Below are 26,241 nucleotides of genomic sequence, written 5' to 3' on the forward strand. Positions count from 1 at the left end.
CCTAGAATTTAAAAAAAAATAGGAGCATGATAAAATATCAGGAGCCAAAGCTCCCTTAAGAGAGCAACTCTGATTCTATGAAGTGCGATATATGTGTGTATGTGTGTGTGTGTATGTATGTGTGTGTGTGTGTATATAATATATATAGTGAAACCCCCATTTACATTATTACAATTTACATTTCTCCACAAATTATACTACTCCCAAATATTTTAAATAATGTATTATATTCAGTAATCTGCACTCATTTTTAAGAAATTCTTGGTAAACATCGCAATCTGCAGTGATAATTGGCCCTATAAATGAAAAAAGAAACTTCTGTATAGGGCTAATGAGTGCTCAGAAAATATTTTTCTTTTTCTTTTTTTTCTTTTTTTAAAGAGATATATACTCTTCTATAAACCTTCCCCTTCATACCCACCCCAAAACACAGGGTCCCAAAATAAGGTGTTAACAAGTGCTTAATAGATATGTTTCGGAGGCTGATGTCCCAACCAATATTTAGAAAAGTATAAACTGACCTTCAAAAAGGTTATGGTGGTTGTCTAATCTGAGGAAAGCCCACAGTAACTATTTTATTCAGTGAACACAATATTCTTGATTGTTACTTTCACATTAACTAAGACAGTGCTTGTTTTGCTTTAGATTCCCGCCCCCCCCCCTACAAATTCAACTGATTTGCAACTCTCCCCCGATTTCCCAGAGACGTGTAAAAGTGGGGTTTTACTGTATATATTTTTAGTCGCTTAAAACCTTGTGGTCATTCCTCAAATAGTTTTCTAATGCATTTAATTTTAAAGTCTCCATCCGAAGATAGCAAGGAAAGATAAATCAACACGGAGTAAGAAAGATACCATGGGGGTAGGGCTGTTGTTTTGTTTTCTGCTTGGGGCTCTTATGGGAGAGACAACTGTATTAAGTTCACAAGAAGTGATGTGAGTGATATGCTTTTCCTTTACTCCTGAAGAGTCTAGTTTCCAACCCTGGCAACAACGGCCAGGATCCCTAGACCAGTTCCCAAGCGGAACCAAGTGCTTCACACATCTATCTTTCTTCTTAGGAGACTATCCCGCCACAGAAGAAGAGACAGTCCACTCTGGGATGAACACCCCTACATCTGTGGTTCCACAGTGGCTCTTGATTCTGGACTAACTGTGGACTGACAATTAAAATAGAATTGCTGGCTGCACTTGACCCACCCTTTGGCCGTGAAAGATGAAAGAGATCTAGCCATACGTCGACTCTGAAGACTCCAATGCCGTAACACGATGAGTACTATTAAATTGGAAAGAGAGCAACTTTGCAACGTGGCAAAATATCCTGCGTACGAGTTTTAGGCCAACTACTGAGCAACATGGAATGCCGTGTCACCTCACCAGGAGTCTCTTTTTGCTATAAATACCGGTGCTTTGTGTTTAGGTTTTGTTTTCCTTATATGTGCATAATATAGACGGCAAATATTTGAGCCAGACAATAGCAAAATCTTCAAAATATACTGACCTGAAATTACGGTATATCTAAGAAACATCTATTATCTCCCCAAACTGGATTCTGAATTCATCTGAAAACATTTGCTTATGAATCCATTTAGAGACTAGTAAAAATTTAAAAACTCAGGTTATTCATATACATTTTAGAAAATGTACATTCTATTGCAAAAATCTTTAATGAGCCAAATGTCAAAAGGTAGAGCCACTGTTATTGGACAGAACTGAAAATTTTAAGATCTCAAAGCGATTTAAACGTGGGACTCGTAAGACTTTACTGCTAATAATGGCTTTCCTAGAGGAAAAATCATCTTAATATACGACAATTGGCAGTGAGTGTGGACAAAATACCCAGGTAAACATAACTGAACGCAAATGGTTCCAAAGCTCATGTATAAAGCCTGTTTCTATTTCATACTGGCTTAATGAAAATTGGTACTGTACAAAAGCAGAAGTTTTTATGCTGTTTTAAAGTAGGCACTAAAATAAAAATGGTCATCTAAGGCAGGGCTACACATAGGTTTCTGTAATCAGTCCACGTCTTGGACTCCTACTGAAAAGCTTGATGGAAACGTGGCAGTGTGGTGCTCGTGCTGAAGCTACTGGTGAACGCTGCTGACAGGGAGTGCAGGGAGCCGAGCCCTAGAGTGTTTGCAGGATCCTGAAGATCCTGTGTCTGGGGGGGCAGCTGAGACACAGAAGAATGCGCTTCTTCTTGGGAATAGCTCATTCCAAGGCTCCCCACTGAGATAGGATTATAGGGAGGGCCATTGAGGGGTATGAAATTAAACAACTGGGAAAAATCCAAGGCGGGCGTGTTTAGGGGGTCACTGATAGAAATAGAGCTTTTTGACAGGGAGAGGTCCCCTGCACCATCATCGAGGGACCCGACCTGAGGATCCAACCCTAGTTTAGATGATGATGCTTGGGAATCCTGGGATGAGGAGGGCACGCCACCTTGCAGCTCCATCAGATAACTCTCAATCTCCCCCTTTAGTGGCTGTTCTTTTTCAGGAATAGAAATGGCATATGAGGTAGAACTGAATGGGTATTTGAAAGAAAGGTGGTGAGAAGGATGGACAGCGTCCATATCTATCGGGCACGTCATTCCCAAAGGTAAAGTCGTGATCATTTGGTGGGCAGGTCCCGAGCTCTGCATGGACTGAAACGGAGTGTTATAGAGGTTTAACTGCAGAGTGTTTGTGAATGGCTTTGACAACAGTTCGCTGGAAGGTAAGGACATCACCGGCAGGAGCTCATCTTTTATAGGCACAGAAACGTTGCAGGTGAATGGATCCAGAAAGTCCACCGGTTCTGTTTTGACCTTCAGAAGTTCTTGATTGTGACTCTTCTTCATGTGTCGAGTCAGGTGATCCTTCCGCCCGAATCTCTGTGCACAGTACTGACAGAGGAAGTCCTTCCTTCCCGTGTGCACCACCATGTGTCTCCGGACGTCCTTCCGGGTGTAGAAGCGGCGATCGCAGTGCTCGCACTGGTGCTTTTTCTCTTTCACCCCGCCGGACGACTTGCCGGCGTGCGATTTAAGGTGCTCCAGCAGCACTCCCGTGCTCTCGAAAGTCTGCAGGCAGACCTTGCAGGTGAGGTCGCCGCTCGTCGCGGCATGCAAGGCCAGGTGACGCTTGAACCCGAGCTTGGTGTTGTAGTTCTTGCCACACTCTTCACACTTAAACGTCTCTTTGTTGGGGTCGTGCGTATGGAGGTGATTCTTCAGGTGATCTTTCCGGTGAAACATTTTCTCACAATAATTACACTTGTGGGTTTTCTCAGGAGAATGAGTAGCCATGTGCCTTGAAACACAGACATATTCTGTCAGTACCACGACACAAATGGCAGGGAGTCACTTTTCAAATGGAAGCTAAGCTGCTATGCTAACACAGAGGCTCCCTGCTAACGGACACGCTTTAACTGAACATGCGCTACGAGGACAGTCAATACCCCTCAGCGCTGCAGAGCTCGAGCCGCTGAAGTGGCCACTTCAGGATTCGCTGGTTCGTAGCTATTACTACAGCAGCCAATGAGCGAGACTCAACATACTCACGTAAACGTCCACACCCTCTCCTTGTACTCTCTTTGCACAAATGGAAATTCTACTCTCAGTAAGCATTTCATTAAAAAAAAAAAAAATCCAAAGACACTAAGACATCAAAGTATGTGACTTAGAATACTAAAGCTAGCCAACGTCTAATCTACGTTAACATTTCCTCTCTGCAAAGCAGCTCAAGAACGTGTATACAATCATATATACGTTTACAATGGCTTGACATGGGCCAACATAATAGAAAATATAATCTGAAAGACAAATAGAGTTTAATACCTTTGTAATTTGTACTTAGAAACAAAGGCCTTGGTGCAGTCTTGTTGTATGCACTTGTAGGGCCTCTCTCCTGTGTGAGAGTAGGAGTGAACCTTTAATTTCTCAACACTGTTAAAGGCCTTGTCACACAGTTGGCAAGGAAAGTTTTTTCTTGGTTTGGTTTCACCACGCTTACGTTTCCCTGAAGGGACTTTCTGGGTATCTCTTACTTCTGACAAATCACCAGGAATGACAGTGGCCATCGCAGCCTAAAGCAGGCCTTCTTGTTGGACACTTGGGAACTGCCCAACTCCACTAAATGATTTAGCTTTAGGTGGCTTCTCAAGTTTCATGTGGTCGTAAAAGAAAGCAAAAAGGGACTGGAAAAAAAAATAAGAAACAACTAGTTTGTAACTAAATTTAATTTTTTAAATTTTTATTTGCTATGTGATGCTTTTGAATTCAAAAAGAAACCATAAAATGGATTCAGCTGGTCTAATGTAATATCTGTAGGTTTCTTTACATTTGCCAAAATACACATTAACGCATTGCTCAGAATGAACAGTTCACACCCCCCCCCCCCCGAAATTCCACCTGACAAATGTTGTACTTAGGGAAAGCAGTAGTGATTTCAGGAACTCTCACGAAGCATCAAAACATGACACTCAAAGTAGCATTATGAAGCTTCAATTTTGACAAGGGATTAGACAACAGAAATCTGATTAAGAACAGAAAAATATTTCTGCAAATATCTTAAGGTCGAAAAAGCCTCTTAATTTGTGCAAGTCAACTCTAGTCAGACTCTGTGTTATAGAGAAATACAGATAAGAGACTGGAAACTCTTTTAGGCACCCTGTGAACCGTTTGGTCCATGTAAAAAGTGCTTAATGCAGACACGGGAGGCCTGAAAGAGTTGAAGGCACCACCCAGAGTGGAAATTTGCTCTCAATACCAGTGTCATCACACACGGAGGGATTTCCGAGTCAAGAGTGGAAATGACTTCTCTTCGTAACAAATACGCATTCTGGGAATGGTAACACCTTGTGAAGTTATTTGAGGTGAGGATCAGGGCTCCTTATCATTTGTGGGGGGGAAAAGATTTGGTCGAGGTAATTTCCCTCACCTTTTTGCACATCACAGAAAATGATTCTGTTCATTGGGCACACTGAGGTTAGTGGATGAGCCAGAGTCCTCAGGCCTCCCCAAGAGCTGAGGGATCAGTCTTTGGCACACCTGTAACCCGTGGGCAGTACACCAGTGCGACTTTTGGCTTGGAGCACAATACCTGTGCGAGGACACATCATTATGGAGGCATTTCAGGTAAAAGGTGTATCAGACTTTCAATTCACTATGGGTGCTGTGAGGAAGAATGACACGTACAGATCGTACAGCAAAGATTATGTCTGCTTAAACAAAAATGTTTAAACTGATTGGAACCTTTGGAAATTCATGGACAAGAGATAGTGAATATTATCAACTGTATTTCTCAGAGTAAGAAACCAACTCCCCAAAGATCCACCTGATATAAAATAGTTCAAGGGGACTCGAGTTTCATGAGCGCCAGTCTGGAAATGTACTCTTAAGAGACACAGAAATGTCTCTTAAAAAAGATCTGCTTTTTGAAGTGAAAACTGCGCGTGGCTAAATGATGATTAATCAACTACGACTCAGTTGTATTTTTCATCCTATTATGTATTTAGAAACAAATGAAAACCAGTTTCTTTATAGCCCTTGTTTTGGCATCGGACTGACCCTAGTTTGCCTTTACAAGCTAGGTATGTCTACTGAGTCCTGCAGATTCCAGTTATACTTTTGCAGGGGCCCTAAATTTAACCTAATTTCTGTAAGACTACATGTATATTACAGTAGATCCCGCTGTGCTTTCATGTAGAGGCTGTCACTAAACAGGCAAAATAGGGCAGTTATCCACTCACTTGATTAAAAGGTAAGGCCTGTGGGCAAATTAACCAGTGTCTGCTTTGTGTACCCTTTCTTCCTCAGTAAGGAGACACCTTGACAAGGCCCCTTCCCTTCAAGCTGTGCAAATTGTCTAAATCTCCTCTGCAGTTTAAAAGTGACGTTAACACAGTTAACACAACTGACATTACTAATATGCTAACATAATACGCTCCCCAGGTTTTAGATTTCCTGAACTTCAGGGACTTGTTCTTTCCCTGCTACATTCCCATTCAAGAGCCAACTTCTCTAGCTCTCCCAGAATTATCTACGCAGCTATTCTGCTGTGACCGGCAATGACACTGTAAATTGGTAGAAAGCACTCTGCCAAGGCAGGAAAAAAACAGTAATTCTGACTCTTTGATTTCCTAACATGATGCTTTTATGCACCTATTTAGAGCACTGTGGGAAATAAGCTGATAAATTTGTCAACTGTAAAATCAACACAGAATGCCAAGTATCTAAGTCCCTGTATATAACTAGTATCTGAAAATATTTCAAAGACTGGTCATATTTGTTATTGTTGTGTTAAGAGTTCCAAGCATAAGGAGCAGAGAATTCCAGTTGAGAAAAAAATGATAACTTCTAAGTCAATGAAAAAAAGGTATTGAAAGTACACCATGAAACAATATACAAACATTTGATTATATTAAATTTGGTGATACTCAATAGGGAGTAACAAGTGAATTCTGTTATCTTTGCATGTACATACTGAGCAATGAAGAACTGTAGATTTCAAATATTACACTTTTCTAAGACCAGCTGAAATTTTTTCATGGCTAATAATATCTTTTCATCTCAACATATTACAAAACTCAAATTAGTTATAGGTGCATTTAAAACTACAGGATAATATAAGGTTGTGAGCTCAACATTGAATAAAAGTCCACATTCATAATATGCATATCAAATACTTTAAGGATACATGCATAGAACTGTAGTGATTCTTGTTCATTGCATACCTGATGACAGATGGAAAAAGCCTCAGACCTTGATCTTAGCCAGTCCCATTGACTCTTCGTGGAAGAGAGCGGAATCCAGTCCTTCCCATTTTGGCCGATCTGTGAAACAAAAAATAAGAATGGACTACACTCTAAATGGAATCAGTATGTAAATGATGGAAAATAAAGGATAAAAGAATTGCAATTTCATGGCACATGCTTACATTCCATACTCTGCTGACGAGTCATGCATTAATTTTCACCAGTTGCAAATTTTTATTAGTTCTAAGCACACTTACATGACCAAATAAATGCAGAAACAAAAAGTAAAGTAGTATTACCTATATAAATGGCATTTTGTGATGCTGAATGACTCCCCACTTCTTTCCCAAATTCAGTTTTTAATTTTTTTAAATCTAACTTGCCTACTGAGAGAAATGGATATTAGGGTTACTCTCTGTAAACCAAACTGATCAAAATTTCATTAAGCTTAATAATTTCATGGAAGAGACAAACTCCGTGCATCTGGAACCTCACCAAAGAAGAGCAGACTCCTGAAGAAAGCACCTCATCTGCCCACAGGGCACACACTTGTGCAAGGTGGGCCTATCTGAGCTGCACTTTTGTTACCTGCAACACCTGCTGACTGCTAAAATGTAGCAATAACTCTGCACTCTTTAGATTTCAAAAGCGTGCAAGGGAAGTTAAATATGGGTTTGCTGCAGAGGTATCAGAAACAAGGCATCATTGGGTTTTAAAAGATCATTGTCGAAAAATCTTAAAATATCTGTAAAAAATGCCTATTGGCATGATCTTCAGTAAACTAAGAACATGCATAGAGAAAAAAATCTGTTAATAATTCTTGATTGTACAAGTAAATGTGAAAAGAATGGTCAAAAGGCAGAAAAAACAACCAGGATTATCTACTGTAGAGACTACAGGGCATAAAGAGATTAATAAGCTCTGAATATTTTAAAGATGAACGTTCAGAAATCATGATTTTAAGAACATGAGGGGGATAATATAAATCAAATGGGTTAAAATACAATAATAAAAGGATTCACCAATGACAAGCTAAATGGAAACAATTTTACGTAACGTTCTAAACACAAATCTAATTAATTTCTCCTGATATCAAATTTTCACACAGAATTTGGTGCATAAATAAAATATTTGCTAGAGAACATTCAAGCATCATTACAAAAATAATAAAGGTATATTTGAAAGCAGCATGATTCTCATAGTTTAAAAAAACAAGAAAAATAAAAATTCAGACTAATAAAAGATATTTAAAAAGTTAAAGCAAAAGCTCCATTCTTTTGTAAAGCACAGGACATGCATAAACGGAAGAACTGAATTCCGCACATCAAAATTGCAAAATAATAAAATTAACTTTGTAAATACTTACTTGCCCAGGGCACATACTGAGGTTTTGGTAGGGTAGTTACAAACATGAAAGCCTGTTTTGTGTATTGTGTTATTTTAATAATATAAATACCTTGCAAGTGTAGAGTGTTTTCATCTCTATGACCTCTCTGGAAAATTCAATGGACCCGAGAGGTGGATGCATTTATTATCACTGCCATTTTAAGGTGAGAAGCTCATAGAAGCTGAATATCCTGACAGCATGTATGTGGTCAAGAAGGGGCATAAGCCTTAAAATTCCTTTTTCACTCTTATATGGCTGCATTCTAGGAGAAGGGTAGGTTGGCAAACCAATACGCAAGTGGATAAATCCCATTATTACATTTAAAAGACAAGAACAGGGAATAGTGCCTATTTTCTCTATTAGAGCTGCCAATATGACCCCCAAAAGGAAACAAATATAAGACTTTGCTTCTTTTAATAAAGTATTTCAATATAGTTTAAAATTTCTATCTTGATTTAAAATATTACTATAGTCTACAAATTACCCATTACATATTTTAGCCTGAAATAAAATAATAAAGCCATCATTTTCATTCATCTTATCACAAAACATAATTCCAAAGTCACAGTTAATTTCCCTAACTTCAATCTAACTATTTTGAGTTCTTATGAGTGACCCACTAATTTCAAAGGGCTGCTAATTATTTCCCCAAACAAAGGAAACCGGGAGCCAGTTAGAGTTCATTATTATTTGGCTTGATAAAATAAACACTGAAAAATATACCGTTTGCATTTATGTAATCCTAACTAAAATGTCAACTAAAATTATCTGTGTTCTTTTTTATAGCGATAAGAAAGACTTTTAAAAAGTATTGTAACTACTATTCTGAAAAGTCTACAACAAAATGTGTACTCCTATCTTTCTTTTTTATGTATCAAAGAGCGGTTATTATGCTTTTCAAAGGATTAAAATTCTTCTTTGCCTGGATCTAAGAATTGTGAAGCAATATACCCATATACCCATTTCAACTCGCCCTGAGAAAGTCACACTTCAGGATGCCCTTCCAGTTTTTGCTGGTACAAGAACACACATTTATTTTCTAGGGCAACTTTGCATACATAAAAACAGTAAGTAAAGGGAACATTGTGTGTGCGTGCACACACACATGTTCATTGTCCTATGTTTTACATTCTAAAACAGTGACTCACACAGAAACATAACCAGCAAAAATGAATCATACATCAGAGGGTCTACTAAAACAAATTCCTATGAGGATGCAGGCGTAAGAACAGCCCTGTATTGGAAACTGCTTCTATACTTGCAATTCCACAACTCTGTCATTTGTCTAACAGCTGTGAATTCTTACACTTACCTGCATCATTAATTCTTTCATAATTAAGTTAAAAATCAAATACACACTTTGATGATTAAGGGCAAAGGCCATCGATAATCAAAGCTTTATTTATGCTCCCATATGCTAATCATAAAACACCAGGAGTAAACAATGCAGAAAATGTCAACATTTGCTTAAAACATGTTTTTCACATCAACAGGTAGCTTGCAAAAGGAAACTTAACAACAGTTAATATTTTAATTCACATGTACGAAACACAACAGAGCTTGGGATAATGTGAAAGAAATGAACAAGATAACGTAACTGTGGACCAGTCCTGAAGTGAGGGCAACGGCATAGTTAGCACATTTTTTTGATCGTGAACGTTATGTGGAAATTTTTACAGCATTCAATTTCTGTAGGTCTGTAAAGTCCCTTATTAATGGATAATAAAAGGAGAAGTACATCTTGCAAGACTATTACAAATAGACTGTAGGCAGCATTGAGGCAGAAGCTGTGTCAGTTTTATTTATTCACTGCTGTTTCCCATAAAAGTGTTGTTTTTTTTTTTTTGAATGAATGAAAATAATTAAAGCAGGGCAAGTGCTTTCCAGCATCAAAACGAACTACATGTTTGCTCAATCACCGTAACAGACCCAGGACACAGGACAGAATATACGTGTCTATGTTCAAGTAAAAAATAACACGGTATGGATACAATCTGGTCCAACAAACTAAGCCACGAGAAAGGTATTTTTGAAACTTACCGGCTATTTGTAAAGTCTTAGATTAAAACAACAGCAATTGCCGTAAAATCTAAAATATTTGTTTTGTTTCAGAAAACAAGCCTTCTCGGATTGATCCATTGCTAAGGAATCAGTTCACGTAGGTAATATCAATCCAGTCCCCATTCCTAATAAAAACTGCTAAAGTGAAACCACGCCTGGTACCTGCACCCAGGCCTGGCACAGAGCAGGAAGGATGGCTGGATAGGTAGATGGTGAGATGGGGCTGCTGATGCCTCAAGAGGACAGAAAGAAGCAGGAGACAGGGCAAAGAGCTGGGATTGTGCCTGATCCACCCAAGCTGTCAGTAGGTACCTGATTAACACATTTCATGCCCCAAATACTGAAAACTACAGTGCTTGTTTTCCTATAGAAGTCACAGTTAACTAAAACTAGTAAAAATAAGGCTGCCTGTTTTGAATGACTATACTTGATGTTTTCAACTTCTGAGCAGGTCATTAAAATGTAATTCTAGCACAACCCTTTTGAAACTTAGCATAAAATTTAGCCTTACTCATATGTAGAAAGCCTTATGTTTAATATACAAATAATAAAAGCCAACAGACAAGTGAAGAGAAAAAGGAGACCTATTTGTTTTTAAGAACCAATAGGAAAAAGTCAACGGATTCCAAAGTGGAACCAACAAATCCCAACATCAGTTCTCTGTACAATTAGGATGTTCCTTCTGGGCCACCTTGAACCTGGGTATGGCTGTTTTATTACATTTTCTAGGAGTATCCAGAGAGAAGGAAGAGACCATCAGATTTTGTCTTCCAATTCTGAAATATTTTCATTGGTTATTTATTGTATAGAACATAAATGTCAAGTTAAAAATTTTTTTCTTCTCTTTTAAAAGCTCTCTTTTAATGATCCATAACTTAGAAGTCAGCATTTCCTTTTAACAACTACATGGAGGATTCTTCCCCCTAAGGCTGTGTAATCTCATCAAAATAAAAAGCTAAAAAAATACACATGGGTGGTATACCAGGTAATTCCCTTTTGGTCACATAGGGCAATTTTAGTCAGTAAATTTGCAAAGAGGATGTGTGAGGGGAACTGTGCACAAAGGGAAGCAATGGTGCTTGGGAGAGAGCAAAGAATCAATGATATGTGATACCAAGTAAGAATGCTTCATCAGAACTTTAACTGTTTTTAGAGGTTTTCCTGGCTTTGTTTTTTGGTATGAAACATTTCCCAAATATTGGTGCTCTGGCTAGGTATAAAGTAGGTGACTCACAGGTCAGCCCAATCTGAAAATTGCCTATTTCCCAAATTGTGAGGGGCTGTTTTTATGACCACTGACTTCGTATATTCCCGGGGTGACAACAAAAATGCCTGACATCAACTCTAAAAATATTCACACGGACGGACCCCAAACATCTGGAGAACATGCCTCCACTCATTTAGGGTTAACTGCCTGATACTCCTAATTTAGACAAACACAGCATCATCTAGGTTCCATGTTTGAACTCTCCAAGCACTCCTACTGCATCTGCCTTCAAATGCAAATCGGAAGGCAGAAACAGTAAATTTTCAAACAAAAGTGATGAGGACAGGAAGTTTTATGTAGTTACAAAAGCTCATGCAGAGAATTAGTTTTAAGCCATCTCAAAGTAAAGCGCACTTGAAATATAGGCTAGTGTATACGGGTGTACGAGGAGTTATCAATGTTAAATGTGTGTGTGCATGTGTGTGTGCAAAATCTTGAGCAGCATTAAACTGTATCATGAAAAAGAGCCCAATCCAGGGAAGGCTCTATTTGTGCCATTACTCTGTCCTTAAGTTATGCCCGTGTGACTGTCCAGGTCACAACCACCTCTGGAAACAACCACCTCTATATATTCCTATACAGTTGAGTAAACAGGATCAGTTCCAAGCAAAAATGTCAAGTCGGGGCGGCCACTCCGTCCTCCACCTCCAGAGGACATGTACACCGCCCAGGCCGTCACAATCAGAAGAGATTTGATAATTACATTCCTTGGCTGATTTTACTTGAACGAGAAAGAACTTCACAACCTTACCCCTAAGGGCACCTTTGACCTCTAATATAGACTGTGAAGCTCTCCTTGAAATGGCCTGTCTCCCCCACCCCCGGGAATTCTAAATTCATCTGCAGGGAGACTATTATTCATCCTTTCACCCCCCAGCACCTGGTCAGTGTCCTGGCATGTAGTAGACACTTGATAAATATTTGTTGAACATAACTATAGTCCTGATAAGGGATTTCGGGAATCAGAACAGCAGATAAACATGTTTTGGTGTTTCTGCAATTTCAAATCAGTGTAAAGCAAGCTCAGAAGACAAACCCTGTAGGAGGAGGCTGTTAGTTTGCTTTGGCGGAGAAGGAGAAACTTAGGGGGGCATCACAACCACCTGGGGGTCCCTCCTGTCTCTGTCAGGGGTGCTGAAAGCTAGGAACATGCGGGCATATACTACTCAGAGGCCCGCAGGTGACCTGACAGGCAAGGAGACACAGCCAGGGTGCACTCCATCGGCCTGGATTTTCAGAACACGTCTGCTTTCAAATGTTCTATTGCACAGCTCCTTAAGCACATGCAGTCTGCATCCATTATGACTTATCGTTTGGAAATAGCCAATGAAACTTTATAGAAAAGAGAAAGGAACAAAGTAACTAGGAATTTTAGCCAGATTAGTTTATGTACCTTTTGTCTGATTGTAAAGCTCTGTTCATGTATACTGTGGGACCCTGCCTGGCTTTCAGCCTGTGTCCTCCTTTCCCCAGGGCTGGGCCCCTGCCTGCCCTCAGTAGAGTTTATGACCTTGAGCCTATCCTCTGGCAGTTGGCACAGCCATCTTTGTTCATACCGTTCTTCCTACCCTAGGGCTGAAGGTCCTGGCCTCTAAACCTCGATCCTGTGTGTGAGGTCCTGCTGACAGACTTACCTGGTCCCACATCCAGGGTGCCTGGACTTCCAAGTATTGCTACACCTCGATTCTGTGGCACTGAGCTGTACCTACAGGCTGGGAAGTCCAGATGCCGGGGTGTCCCCCCTTTCCAACAAGGCTAGCAAATTGCTCTTGTCCCACGGAGTTCCTTATTCTAGCATCTGCCCTATCCCAGCAAGCAGAGTGAGCAGCCCTCCCCATCTGCCCGTAGTTCATCGGATCCCTCCCAGTCGACAGGAAGAAGACATAGCGGTAACATGGGATAGTCTATCACTCTGAGCAAGATTCGGAGAAAGAAGAGCTTAAGAGTTCATCGGCAGGCTATTTGGGGAACATGAACAAATAAGCTTTTACAGCAGCTATGCATTTTGTGCGCAAAGTAAGGAAGACTGCTCACTGCCAGTATTTCAATCCTTCCATTAGACTATAACTATTAATAAAGTCCTGCTGAACACAATCCATATTGATAGACCTTGAAATAGTAAGTGGCATGCTTATTATGTGGCATGCTTTTCAAAGCTTTTAATATGATATCTTAAATTATTCAGAAACTGAAATAATGGATCACTTTGAAAACCATGCCATATAATGATAAAAGCCACCTACCTGCGGCCCTGCTCCAAACTTTACAAGGTAACCTTATTAATAGACCATCACAGAATGAAGCATTCTGGGTGCCAAATACGGCCAATGCAGCACCAAGAGGCAACCTAAAAAGAAAAGAAGAGTTAGTTTGAAATTCCAAAAGTGCGACCCAATCTGGTTAACGGCACATGAGCCAAATTGGTTTTTATTCGTTATATTTTTTATACTTTATGGAAACTCTATCTCAATTCCCATTAGAAACAAACGTGAAACACATACAATATTTACAGTAAACTGAAAAGTGAAAAGTGAATAAATCAATATCCCTAGATATATAGATTTCCCCCCTAAATCACAAGTTATCTAGATTGTTCATATTTTCATTCAAATATTACTCCCAGTTTACTGTCATTCCTCAAAATTGCTGCTTATTTCCCTCATTTATATTTGAAACAAATCCACTATTTTATCTATAACAGTTTTTGGAAAAACCTTTTAGGTGTAGATCTTGTTCTAAACAGCAGCTTGGAGAAACCCTGCCCGATGAGCGTTTCCCTGCGGCCATGTGTTCGCAGGCAAGGGTGCAAACCAGAAATGCCCCAGAGTAGAGGCAGAGTAAGGAGACAGACAACTGCTCAGTCCTGTGTGTGTCTTTATGAGGAGACTATTATTCATTTTAAAGCGAATTCACAGGTGGCAAGTCCATCTTCAGCACACACAAAGAAACACCAACATGTACTCCAAAGTACTCAAGGTTTTGGATTATCCACAGCTTCGTTCTGTTAGTATAAGTAAGGAAGACCTACCACATAAGCATTAATCAAGAGAGAAAAGGGACTGCCGGGAGTTCTCTGCAGAAGTCATCTGCTTCATTTCCTCAGACCCCCCAGAGTCAACGCTCAATTGTATGTGGCTCCTGCTCTATTAAGATAAGTAGCTGACACTGATATAATAAATATTACCAACACCTATTACGTATGGCACCAATCTGAAATTACTGGGGATGCAAACAGGCATGACCCCTGTCCTCTAGGATGTCCAAGAGAGCTGCGACCACGGGATAGACACCTTATGTCAAGTGAAGTGATATGCCTGTTAATTAAAATAAAAGTTGGCCTCATAAGGCAGTATTACTAGAAGGACAAATCAACAGTAAAGAACACTATTATATGGTATAAACAAGTAACTCAGAAGGTCAGAAAAGGAAAAGCATACAGTGGAGTTTTGGTGATTTTTACCTTGAAGAAAGTACAATAAAGAAAGGGGGGGCATAGGGGTGTGGGGGGGCACGCCAGTTAGCCAGGAGAACTCAGAGATGAGCACCACAGATGATTACAGATTCTAAGATGATGCTCTGACTGGGGTGCAGTGTGGTTTATAGACATTGTAAAGATTGAAATGAGAAAAGTGCACTGAATCCCAAGTGGCTGGGACGTTATACACTCACGTACTAATGATAAGAAGTGGGGCAATTTTGAAGCACTGAGAACAAGCACTTAGGGCGGTGGGAGGGGGGCCGAGGGAGGGAAGAAGGTATAGGGCGTGCTTGTTCGAATGAGATACAGAAGTTGGGTGCTGGAGTAGTCTAAAGCAGAGAGCTGAAAAAACAGCAAAAACAGGCATTTCCTAGAGGAAAGCTGACAGGTCCTTAAGTGCCTGACCACAGTGACAAAGGACATGCGAAGAAGGTAGACAGGGCTGTGTGGCTCACTCTTATATAGACAAATGCAAACCAAGTTACTGGTTAACTCATGCTGGTGTCTAGTGACAGCCACTCTAATTTAAAGAGGAGAAGGGCAGAGACAGAGCTTCAAAGAGAAGGAAGAAAAAGATGGCGAGCCCCACAAAAAGACAAAGCTACTATGAGTTCTAGAACCACCCTGAAATTCTTGCCTAGAGCTCACCACTTAGGCATGAAGACACCACACTTCAGCAAGAAAGACTGTGGGGTGGGGTGGGAGGGAGGGCAAGAATGGGGAAGGAGGAGGAGGGAGAAACACTCCCATGTGAATTGCCAGTTGAGCAAGAAGGAAGTGACTTCCAACAAAAGGATGCTTCCTTCCAAAGAGCTTTGCACTGGAAGAGAAGAAAAAGTCTGGTAGCTGAGGGGCAACTCAGGATGTCAGGTGGGGAAGACCTGGGGCAGCTTCTGTGCTGAGTGAGGGTAAAGAGGCAGGGAAGAAATATGGAGCATTCTGGGAGACCGGGCACAATGGGAGCCTGAGAAAAGGAAGAACTTTCCATCTTAGATGAGAAGAGGGGCTTCTTTATTGACCTGGGAGAAATGTATATTCAACCCCATAAATGTTTTGGTAAAAGAAGCAAGAGATGCAAGGAGTTTGCTTAACTTTACCAGTGCCAAGTAGAACGGTCATATGAGGAGAATGAGGGGGAGCAAGGCACTTGGCCAGAGTGAAGGTTAGAAAGACGCTGTGGAGAACAAGAGAGGGTGTCCCAGAGCATCCCTGATGCTTTTAAAAGAACAAAATTTGCCATAAGAATTAAAGTTTGTTAGTAGTTGCTGGTGGGAGTGTAAACCATTAAAACTTTCTGGACTACACTGTGGAAATATGTAATCAAAGCCCTTTAAATGTTCATGTATGTTGACTTGATAAATTTCTAAATGTAAGCAAAAAAAAAGAAAGGTGAGAAACAAAGATTTAAGTATAAGCATGTTCAAAGTATATTTTAGGAATAAAAATTGATAATGTCTAATAAAAGGGGTAAAGTATATATCTATGACAGAATAACCATGTAGCCATTAAAAACCATGCATTTAAAGAATATTAAATCACACAGGAAAACACTGATACAATGCTAAAATTTTAAAAAGCCAGACAGAATATACTATGATTCCAATTTTGTAAAGTACACACTTAGAACTACTCCTACAATACCTTAAATGTATCTAGGTAAGTTATTTTTTAAAGATTAGCAAGATGTAGGCTTTATATTCTTCTGTATTTTACAAATGTCCTACTTTTATTTATTTTTTAAGATTTTTTTAAATTAATTAATTAATTTATTTGACAGAGAGAGAGAGACAGGAGAGAGGGAACACAAGCAGGGGGAGTGGGAGAGGAAGAAGCAGGCTTCCCGCTGAGCAGAGAAGCCGATGTGGGGCTCGATCCCAGGACCCCGGGATCATGACCTGAGCCGAAGGCAGACGCTTAACAACTGAGCCACCCAGGCGCCCCTGTCCTACTTTTATATTAAAAAAATATTTTACCAAAAAGAATGGTTTTTCAAATGATGGTGCTGTAAAAGTTTGTTGTCCATTAACAACAACAAAAATAACTTGAATCCATACCTCACACAATATATATACTTAACTCCAAATGGATCAGAGACACAAATGTAAAACCTAAAACTATAAAAATTCTAGAAGAAAACAGACAAAAATCTTGTGACATTCAGTTAGTCAAAAATTCCCTGGCTACAACATTGAAAGCACAACCCATAAAATAACAAAGTTAAACTGGATTTCATCAAAACTGAAAACTGCTCTTCAAAGAACCATGTTTAAAAAAACAAAAAGACAAGCCACTAGAAGGAAATCTTTGCAAAGCATAAATTTGATAAAGAACTTGTATCCAGAATATATTAAGACTTCCAAAACTTAACAATAAGAAAACCACCCAATTGAAAAATGGGAAAGTATCTGAATAGACATTTTGCGAATGAAGATGGCAAATAAGCACATTAAAAGATGCTCAACATCATAGGTCATTACAGAAATGCAAATGAATACCACAGTGAGATACCACCATCTACCTACTAGAATGACTAAAATGAAAAACACTGACCATCTGACTGGATCAAGTACTAGTGAGTCTGTAAAGCAAATGGAACTCCTACCACTGATCACTTTTTAAAAGTCTGGCAGTTTCTTAAAACGTTAAACATGTGTCTACCATATGACAGCCATTTCACACCTATGTGTTTACTCAGGAGATACGAACACACGTATCAAAGGCCTGTACATGAATATTTATGCCAGCTTCATTTGTAATAGTAAAAAAACTAGACACAACCCAAATGCCCGTCAATATGTGAATGGGTAAACAAGTTGTAGTAGATTCATGTAACAGACTACTAATTAGCAGTAAAAAGAACTATGCACACACACAGCACCATGGAGGGACCTCGAAATAATTACGCTGAATAAAAGAAGTCAGACAGAAAAAGAGTAAATATTAAATGATTCCATTTATATAGAATTCTAGGAAATGCAAACTAATCTATAGTGACAGGAAGCAGCTCAGTGGTTATCTGGGGAAGGGAGGCGGGGGGATTGGGAAGGAAAGCTCACCAAAGGACATGAGTAAACTTCTGAGAATGATGGTTATGTTCACTATGTTGGTTGTGGTGAAGGTTTTAGGGATGTGGACATATGTCACAACTTGGCAAATTACACCCTTTAATTGTGTGCAGTTTATTAAGTATCAATTGTACCTCAATAAAGCTAGGGGGAAAAGCCCAAGTTTTCATATTGAGAAAAACAAAATTAATGAGGATGACAAACAAATCTTCAAATGAATTTACTGAAGTGTGCCAAAAAAGCAAAAAACAAAAAACACCAAAACCAAAAACCCAAACCACTTTCTGTGAACTGATAAACTAAAATCCTTTATAAGGGCAATGACTCAAAATGACTAAAATCTTTCCTTCCCATTCACAGGGGGGAAAAAAAAGAAAAAGAGGAATACTGGCTTAAATGTAAGAGTCACATTCAGTCCTTACTAGAAAGGCTATGTCTAGGCAGTTTTTAGAGTCACATTCTCAGCTGCTGCCCGTGGAGGAAGCCAGTGCAGTTCACCTGTTGCTTTACAGACTGGCACATCATACTAGATGATTTAAGGGCTCCAGGAATACACTCGAGCTGGAACTGAGACCTGCAAATAATAAATAGTTCTGGGATAAGTTCCATTTATCAAATACCAAAGGAAGTACCCACTGAAGCGATTCAATGCAGCCTCTGTACAGACTTTTTAAATATGTTAATTAGTGGTAGCCTTAAAAAGAAAGAAATGCCATGCTAATTGGTAGGCCTGCCTTTGATTAATTAAAAAAAAAAAAAACAAAAAAAAAAAAAACGAAGTTACACTCCAGCCAAGATAACAAAAGAACAAGTACTAGCCAACCATGGGCAGGTATTCAGGTAGAAGGAGTCAGAAACCGTGGAGTGGGTCTGGGTAACTTGAGGCAATTTGTTATTTTTGGAGTGAGAGCGAGAGACAGACTGCAGCTAAGAGGCTGGCGATGGGTAGAGGAGCCTTGTATGAGTGATGTTACCAAGGGCTGAAAAATTTTAAATTATACTGATAATTTACAAATTACCCTAAATGTAGGTACCTGTACAATTTGCTCCCCCCACTCCCATCCCCAGCCACGTTTTGAGGTAAATCAGAAAACCACCAATCTTTGTGTGCTTTTTTTGCTTTCTGAAACAGAATTAAGTGGGGATTCTCCTATCAGTTTTTATTTAGGGTAACGTTTTTTTCAACGAAATGTGACCTTCCAGAATTATAAATTCACTTAGGCCTTTGCGGGGTTTGCTGACAGGTAATTAACAAAAGGGGGTTTAAATCTGTCACTGTGAGGCCTCAGGGTCCTCTTTCTTGAAGCTCAACCAGGACCTGGCGCAGCCCCTTCTCCACTGCAGGACACACCCCTGCTCTCTCCCCTCACCCCACTCTGAGAGGGACATGTATTACAGAAAGGTTGCCCGCCCATAATCCTAACGGGGACAGTTCTGGCAACTGTCTTTACACTGCTCCTTTGCGACTTGGACTTGGAGAGTGCCTCACCACACAAACGCTCACACCAAATCACAGAGCCTAGAGCACTACAGAGAACAGTGCGTGGAGGCAACGGACTTGCTTTTTGGGAATCAGAACAGTGTTTGAATCCCGCCCAAGCCTTACTGTAAGCGCAACTTTGGGCAATTTCATCTCTGTTCAGCATTTTCCTCTGCAAGATGGGAATAGATACCTTGTGGTGAAAAGTAAACAGGGTTGTGTATGTCCAGTCTCTGGCATAGTTCTGGGGGTTCAAATTGCAAAGCTATTATACTCAGTGTGTTACTCAGAAATAAGTGCCACCCCCAAATGGCCTGGTGTGCACTTAAAAATAAGGGGTTTGGATTTTTTTTTTCCTGGCACAGTCTCCTATAGAATCACAGCCAACAGAATCTTTGAAGGACAAACAATGGCAATACTCCACGTAAAGAAGACGGCGCGCATGTGTGATGCAAGATGAATATTAAGGGTGACGCTTGGTAAGTAGTATACTTTTGATCTTCTCATCTCTGTGACATAGGTGGTGTGTGTACCTTAAATTTTATGGCGGTCAAAGTCGCAGATAACCCCAAATCACAGCTAAAACAAAACCCATCCACGTGCAGCCAACAGTCATTTTGCGTGTTGAACTGAATGGTAATTTGGTAATATGTGATTACGACCATCCAGGGATGGACTGACCCCTGCCTGCAGCTTAACTGTGGGAAAAGATTATACTGCATCTCCAAAAATAGTAAGATTACTAAAAATCAGAGAAAACAGCTATATGTTAGGGGAAAAACATACTCCATCGAAGTACACAAAAAATAAACCAAAATTCCACACTGACTTCTACATCATGGGAATGTCTCTTCCACATAACATCTCAGATTAATCCCCTACCCTCATCCTCCTGAAACTGAAGCAAGGGGTGGCAAAGAAGAGTGTGAAAATGAATCCCGTCTTGCAGAGCCAGACTGGCGGAGGGATTGGGTATGGAGGGAAGGCGCACAGAGGTGATGGAGATCCAATACTGGGGAAAAACCAGTGCTCAACTACGACACACCACAAAGAAGGCTGCTGTAGCAGCTCTTCTCACAGTTTTAAAACAAGCAGTGTGTGATTTCCGAGATTTCCAAATGATCATACTTGTATTACTTTTACACTCTTGCTTTCCCCTTGCAGAAGGAATGTTTCTAAACACTAGATGCAATTTGAACTAAATAAATTTGCACTGGGTCCTCCCTGGCAAACCTTTACCTTTGGCAACAACACAGTTTAAGTCAAATTTGTCTATAGGTACCTGCCACAATACGGGACTTGCTTGTCTTCCTTTGTTTTGAAGAATCTGACTGGCGTTGATCTTGAGGTAATGAATGATACAGAGACCTGAGTATGTATTTTTCCACGTATTTACCTATGCAATATGCATGTTTTGACCTTTCTGAGCCTCAGTATCTCTAATTGCAAAGAGAACAGTCAATTCTTGATTAACTGGGATACCTTAATCAAGATAGAAGGCCACAGAAAATCATGGCTAAAACAAAACTGGTCATAACAATACACTGACTGGTGGTCCTTTTGCATTTTAAACTGAAACTCATTTGGATAGCACAAAGCTACAGATCAATCTGTGCTGGGCAAAAGGGGGAAAAGTGACTAGAAGTAACAAAAACAAACAAAAACAGCAAGGAAACTCTTAGGTCTGTCTCCAATATTGTCCACTGAATCTCACGAAGACTAGAGAATCAGCTCCATCACAGCAGAGATCTTGCTTTTTACTGTCCATTTCTGTGTTCCTAATATCTAGAACAGCGGATGCACATAGAGGCACTCAAATATTTGTTGAAGGAATAGGAGGAGGAAGAGAAAAGAGGGAGGGAGGGAAGGTTTCCATTCTATTGGCTGAAGGATCTGGGGAAGAAAAGAGTTGCCCAACCTACTTGATTACCTTTGTGAATGATTAGGAATTGACTACTTTAAATTTGAAAATTCTCTTGGATTTCCCTTGAGTATCCAGCAATCAAGAACACCTTGTTCTCTTTCCTCTCTTGGCCCACCCTCAACAGATACCAGGACACTGCAGTTACTGTGCCATCTTGTGGTCATGTCTAGCAAGTTCGTCTTCCTCAATATACCATTACGGTCTCCCTACCTGCACAGAGGCTCTTGGAATGGGCTCTAAGAATAAAGTTTTAGATAAATAGCTCTCCATTTTTTAATTCCACTATCATGGAAAACAAAAAGATGAATCAGTCACTGGTCCTACCACCAAGAAGCGTGTGATCTAGAAGGGGAGATATCTCAAAAGAATATTTATAATTACTGGTAACACAAAATAGAAGTTAGAAAATGCCCTAAAGTAAGTGTAGATTAAGAATAATGGGAATTCCTAGAGATAAAAGATTCATTCAAGCTTTGGAAGTGAAAGTTTGGGAAGGAAGAGACAAGTGAATGGCGAGTGGAGAGAGAGAAGTCACGGACCTGTGGCGGGGGGGGCTAGGGAGTGGCGTGCAGCCCCCGAGGGAGGAGGGACGGGGGCAGCTTGCACAGCGTGTGGACTATGGCAGGATGGATGGTGGCTAACGCTGAGTAGCAGGCTGAGAGGGACCAGGAGGCTGAAGGAAGCTGAGCACCAAGGGAAAAGGCACTTCTGTGACGAGGTCAGACTCATTTGTGCCCGTGAAAGCAATCTTGTCTGGGGGTTCTGGGGGCCAAGTGGACCAGCTGCGATTCTGTGGGTAAAAAATGATTTAATTTTTTGCAGCCTGGGTTTCCTCGGCTGAAAAGGGAAATCATTAAACCCTAGAGGTTGCTACAAGGGATAGATTAGGCATCTGCTATCACATGCAAAGCACATGCCGTAGCCAGTGGCACTCAAGAGTTTTACTAAATGTTGAGGAACGCCAATAACACGAAGACCCCCAATAGCAGCGTCCTTAACAGACAAGGGAGAACCGGCACAGGCTTTGAAGAGCAGGGCAAGGATGAGAGCGGACAGTGGCCTGTGACAGAGACACAGGAGCCAGACCGCTCACGACACACAGGTGTTTGGCGGAAGGAGTGTGGAGAGGGGCAAACGGAGGAACTCTGCTACCTGCAGAATGGACAGAGCAGACGGGCCAGTGTAAGGGGAGAAGGAAGGCCACGGAATGGGGGAAAAAACCAGGCCGCTGTACAGTCAGAAAAGCAAAAGGAAGAGAGAATTTCATGGAAACGGTGGTCACAATAAGAACTAAGTTCTACTCCCTTTTGCTTTGGAGACATGTACGCTTTTGGTAATCCTGGAAAGAACTGTGTCAGGGGATGGAGGCACGAGCATGGAATGCTGAGGCTGAGGAAGGAGTGCCATGTGAGAAACCTGAGGCTCGAAGCTCTTTCGAGAAATGGTATCAGCTGAAGGGGAAGGTATAGAAAAGAGAGAGCTTTCTGTCCCCGTGTTTGTTTTTAAGATGGCAGAGGTGTGGCATGTTTACATGCTGATAGGTTCAGGCACAGAAAGGACAATGAATTAGTAGGGACGGGACCCAGAGCACAAGAGTAGGTACAGGAGGACAGGCTATGTGCAGATGCTGACCAAAGACCCTCAACACACAGGTGGAGGACAGAGAAGACAGAAATTAACATGGCCTCACACAGGAGGGGACACCTGAGCACAATTTTCAAGGATGAACTGGCACTGGCCAAGTGGGCAAAAGGAGGTAAGAAAATTCCAGCAGAGGAAATGGTGTGAGCGAGGGCAGGCATATGAACCCCAGACTGATGAGCCTGAGGAACTTCAGGTTGGTGCTGTGGGGGTATAAATGGGAAGGGAACCAGAGGGTAACCTGGGACCAAATCACGACAGGACTTGGACTCTAGCTGTCATTTCAGGACCACTTTACACATGCTGTTTCTAAAGCATCTGGTGATGTGGCTGTCCCAGTCACCTGGAAGCCCAAGGAAAGAAAAAGCAAGGATTCTTCCAGCGTTGGGAGTAGTAAGATGGGAAAGAGGGCAGTCAATGCAGTGGAATATTCTAGAGCACTAGTGAGAGCAAGCTGGGGTGGCAGAGAGCACACGAAGACACGCCAAGGGAAAAGGAGAGGCTGAGAGTGTCAATAGTGAGAGACCAGCATGTCCAGCAGAGCAAGGCAGTAAGTGGAGTGGAAGGACACAAGCTGTGGTTGGCAAGGCTCACTCTGGGGTTCAGATGCACAGAGGTGAGCAGGCTGAAGTGACGATGACACTCTGGAAAGCAGAATGCAAACGTGAGGTACTTTTAGTTTGCATGACAGTGTCAGAGAATCTTGATTGTGACATTTGAACCTTCCTAATTTTTAGATTTCTCAACTGACATCCCCCCAGGTAATACTTAAAGGTACCAAAAGAGGTGCCAATTTGAATCCTTATTTTTTTTTCAAAAAGGAATTAGATAATGTGAATAATTACTTCCTTAATTTATTTGCTTTGAAAATTCTGATTAGTTCAGAATGTGGCAGGTGAGTGTTTTCCCCCCACCGTAACATGAACTTGTAGTTTGATTCTACAGCAATCTTCCACTTGTCCTGCAACATCAATGATCTGACACCGGGAGAAAAAACAGAAAGGAGGAACAAGGATCTGAAGAGCCAAAGCAGAGGTTACAAATCCACACACTTCATGCACTTTATGACAGAGGCAGCGTCGTGCGCCCTCCCTCACCTAGTGCCAATCTCTCAGGCAAAACGAGGCTAAGAGTTCTGGTGCAGGGAAGATGAGCAGCCTCAGGTGTCAAGGGCAAATGTAATGATGGCAGCGGAAGGGTACAGCTCAGGAGGGAAAACATATGAAAGAGAAGTATGTACAAGAGAAAGCAAAAAGCATAGACAGTAGCAAGGGTTTTTAAATGGTCATGCCCCGCGTCGGGGAGGGTTAAGGAAATGGGCACGCCCACATACTCCTAGTGACTCAAGTCCTCCCAGGGGTCAAAGTGGCCACACAACTGCCAAGCCAGGGAAAGCATTTATCATTCTCTCCACCCATTTCACACCTAAGAATTTATCTGCAGCAAATAACCCAAGATGCACATAAAGATTTATGCACCAGGCCATTCATCACTGCTTATGTAAAGACTGGAAAAAGCTACACAGGCATTAACGGGAGAAGGCTAAATACATCACGGTGCTCATTCACAAGTAGTCTAGCTTTTGAGGAATAGGTAGAAGTAACATAAAAGTACATGGCAAACAACATTTACACAATGTTAGGTTTTCAAAAAGTAGGACACAAAACAAAGATCTCAATTTGGTTTACAAAGATATTACCTAGGTAGTTTATTTTTTTTTAATTTAATTTTTAAATTTAATTAATATATAGTGTATTATTAGTTTCAGAGATAGAGGTCAGTGATTCATCAGCTGCATATAACACCCAGTGCTCATTACATCAAGTGCCCTCCTTAATGCCTATCACCCAGTCACCCCATCCCCCCACCCATCCCTCCTCCAGCAACCCTCATTTTGTTCCCTTTAGTTAAGAGTGTCTTATGATTTGTCTCCCTCTCTGATTTTGTCTTATTTTATTTTTCCCTCCCTTCCCCTATGATCCTCTGTTTCTTAAATTCCACGTATGAGTGAAATCTGACTGACTTATTTCACTTAGCATAATACCCTCTACTTCCATCCACATCGTTGCAAATGTTAAGATTTCATTTTCTGATGGCTGAGTAATATTCCATTGGGTGTTACCCAGGCCGTTTAAAGGAAAAAAATGCCTGTTTGTATTTAACATACTTTTGATGATGTGAACTTTAATTATTATACCAGAAACACAGTATCATATATCTATATTTACTATATGCGTATCGATGTTATTCTTCTTGCTTATGGTACTTAACTCAATATTTACTTCTTCCACAAATTCAGTCTTTCCAACTTTTCCTTCTAGGAGACTCCAACATGTTTGGAAGTAAGAGCGGAACCTGAATCTTTCATCAAATGAGGGGCCACAGAAGCCTGTCAAACAATTGTACAGGGATGCAACCTGTAGCAAGAAACAGACTTGTGGGAAACTCTACAGAACAAACTAAACCAAACCAAAAAGACCCCACTTCTTAAGCAAATAAATTTTAAGGGGGAACGAAGGGAAGGGGTTACCAGTAGGTCAGAAAAGATTTAAAAGATATTATCAGCTACCTGTAGATACGGGCCATATGGGTCCTGCAAACTGTTAAAAACACTGAGACAACTGTAGATATTTGAACATTAACTATTTGGTGATATTAAGACATTACTGTTCTTTTGAGGTGTGATGATCATATTGTGATTATATGTCTAGAAAGGGTCTGTATGTTTTAGAAATACACACTAAAAATATGTAATGATATGAAATAATTTCGCATCAAAGTAGTCCGCAGAAGAGATGCAACATGGGTAGGGGGACAGCCAAAATATGACTGGCTACTGAGGTGGTAACTACTGAAACTGGCTATGGGTATATGAAGATCCTTCTAGTATTCTCTGTGCTTTTGTGTATCTCTGAAATATTCTACAATAAAAAGTTCTTTAAAAATCTCTCAAGGCAGCACTACACATAACCCCTATATGCGGTATATTACAAACCATGGGTGCTCAGTAAAAACTGGTGGACGGTGACAAAGTCAGAAATTATTTGCATGTAGTTTATGACACAACTTCTGTGAACTAAGGAATGCACATGATCATTTCTAAAGCCCTGACCATGCTACAAAGGCCACAGGCCAATCAACCGATGGATGCTACTCTGCTGAAGCCAAGCAGGTACTTGTACTTGTATGTAAAAGTAA

The 26,241-nt window shown here is 40.6% G+C and overlaps 1 protein-coding gene across 5 annotated transcripts in view; it reads right to left on the reverse strand.

The window, feature by feature from the left end:
* Window positions 1-105: 105 nt before the first annotated feature.
* Window positions 106-26,241, reverse strand: part of PLAG1 (PLAG1 zinc finger) — a 47,349-nt gene continuing 21,213 nt past the window's right edge. The window contains exons 2-5 of one of the 5 annotated variants that reach the window (XM_032421808.1): window positions 13,699-13,802; window positions 6,720-6,818; window positions 3,823-4,181; window positions 106-3,295 (exon numbers count right to left, since the gene is read on the reverse strand). In XM_032421808.1, the coding sequence (XP_032277699.1) occupies window positions 2,038-3,295; window positions 3,823-4,064 (1,500 nt within the window). In that variant the 5' untranslated portion in view covers window positions 4,065-4,181; window positions 6,720-6,818; window positions 13,699-13,802 and the 3' untranslated portion in view covers window positions 106-2,037. Of the gene's footprint in view, window positions 3,296-3,822; window positions 4,182-6,719; window positions 7,007-13,698; window positions 13,961-26,241 lie in introns of those variants that run through there. The other 4 variants (XM_032421809.1, XM_032421811.1, XM_032421807.1 and 1 more) reach the window with 4 other exon arrangements.

This window comes from Phoca vitulina, unplaced genomic scaffold, assembly GCF_004348235.1.
Source record: "Phoca vitulina isolate PV1807 unplaced genomic scaffold, GSC_HSeal_1.0 scaffold25, whole genome shotgun sequence".
NCBI classification, from domain to species: Eukaryota; Metazoa; Chordata; class Mammalia; order Carnivora; family Phocidae; genus Phoca; species Phoca vitulina.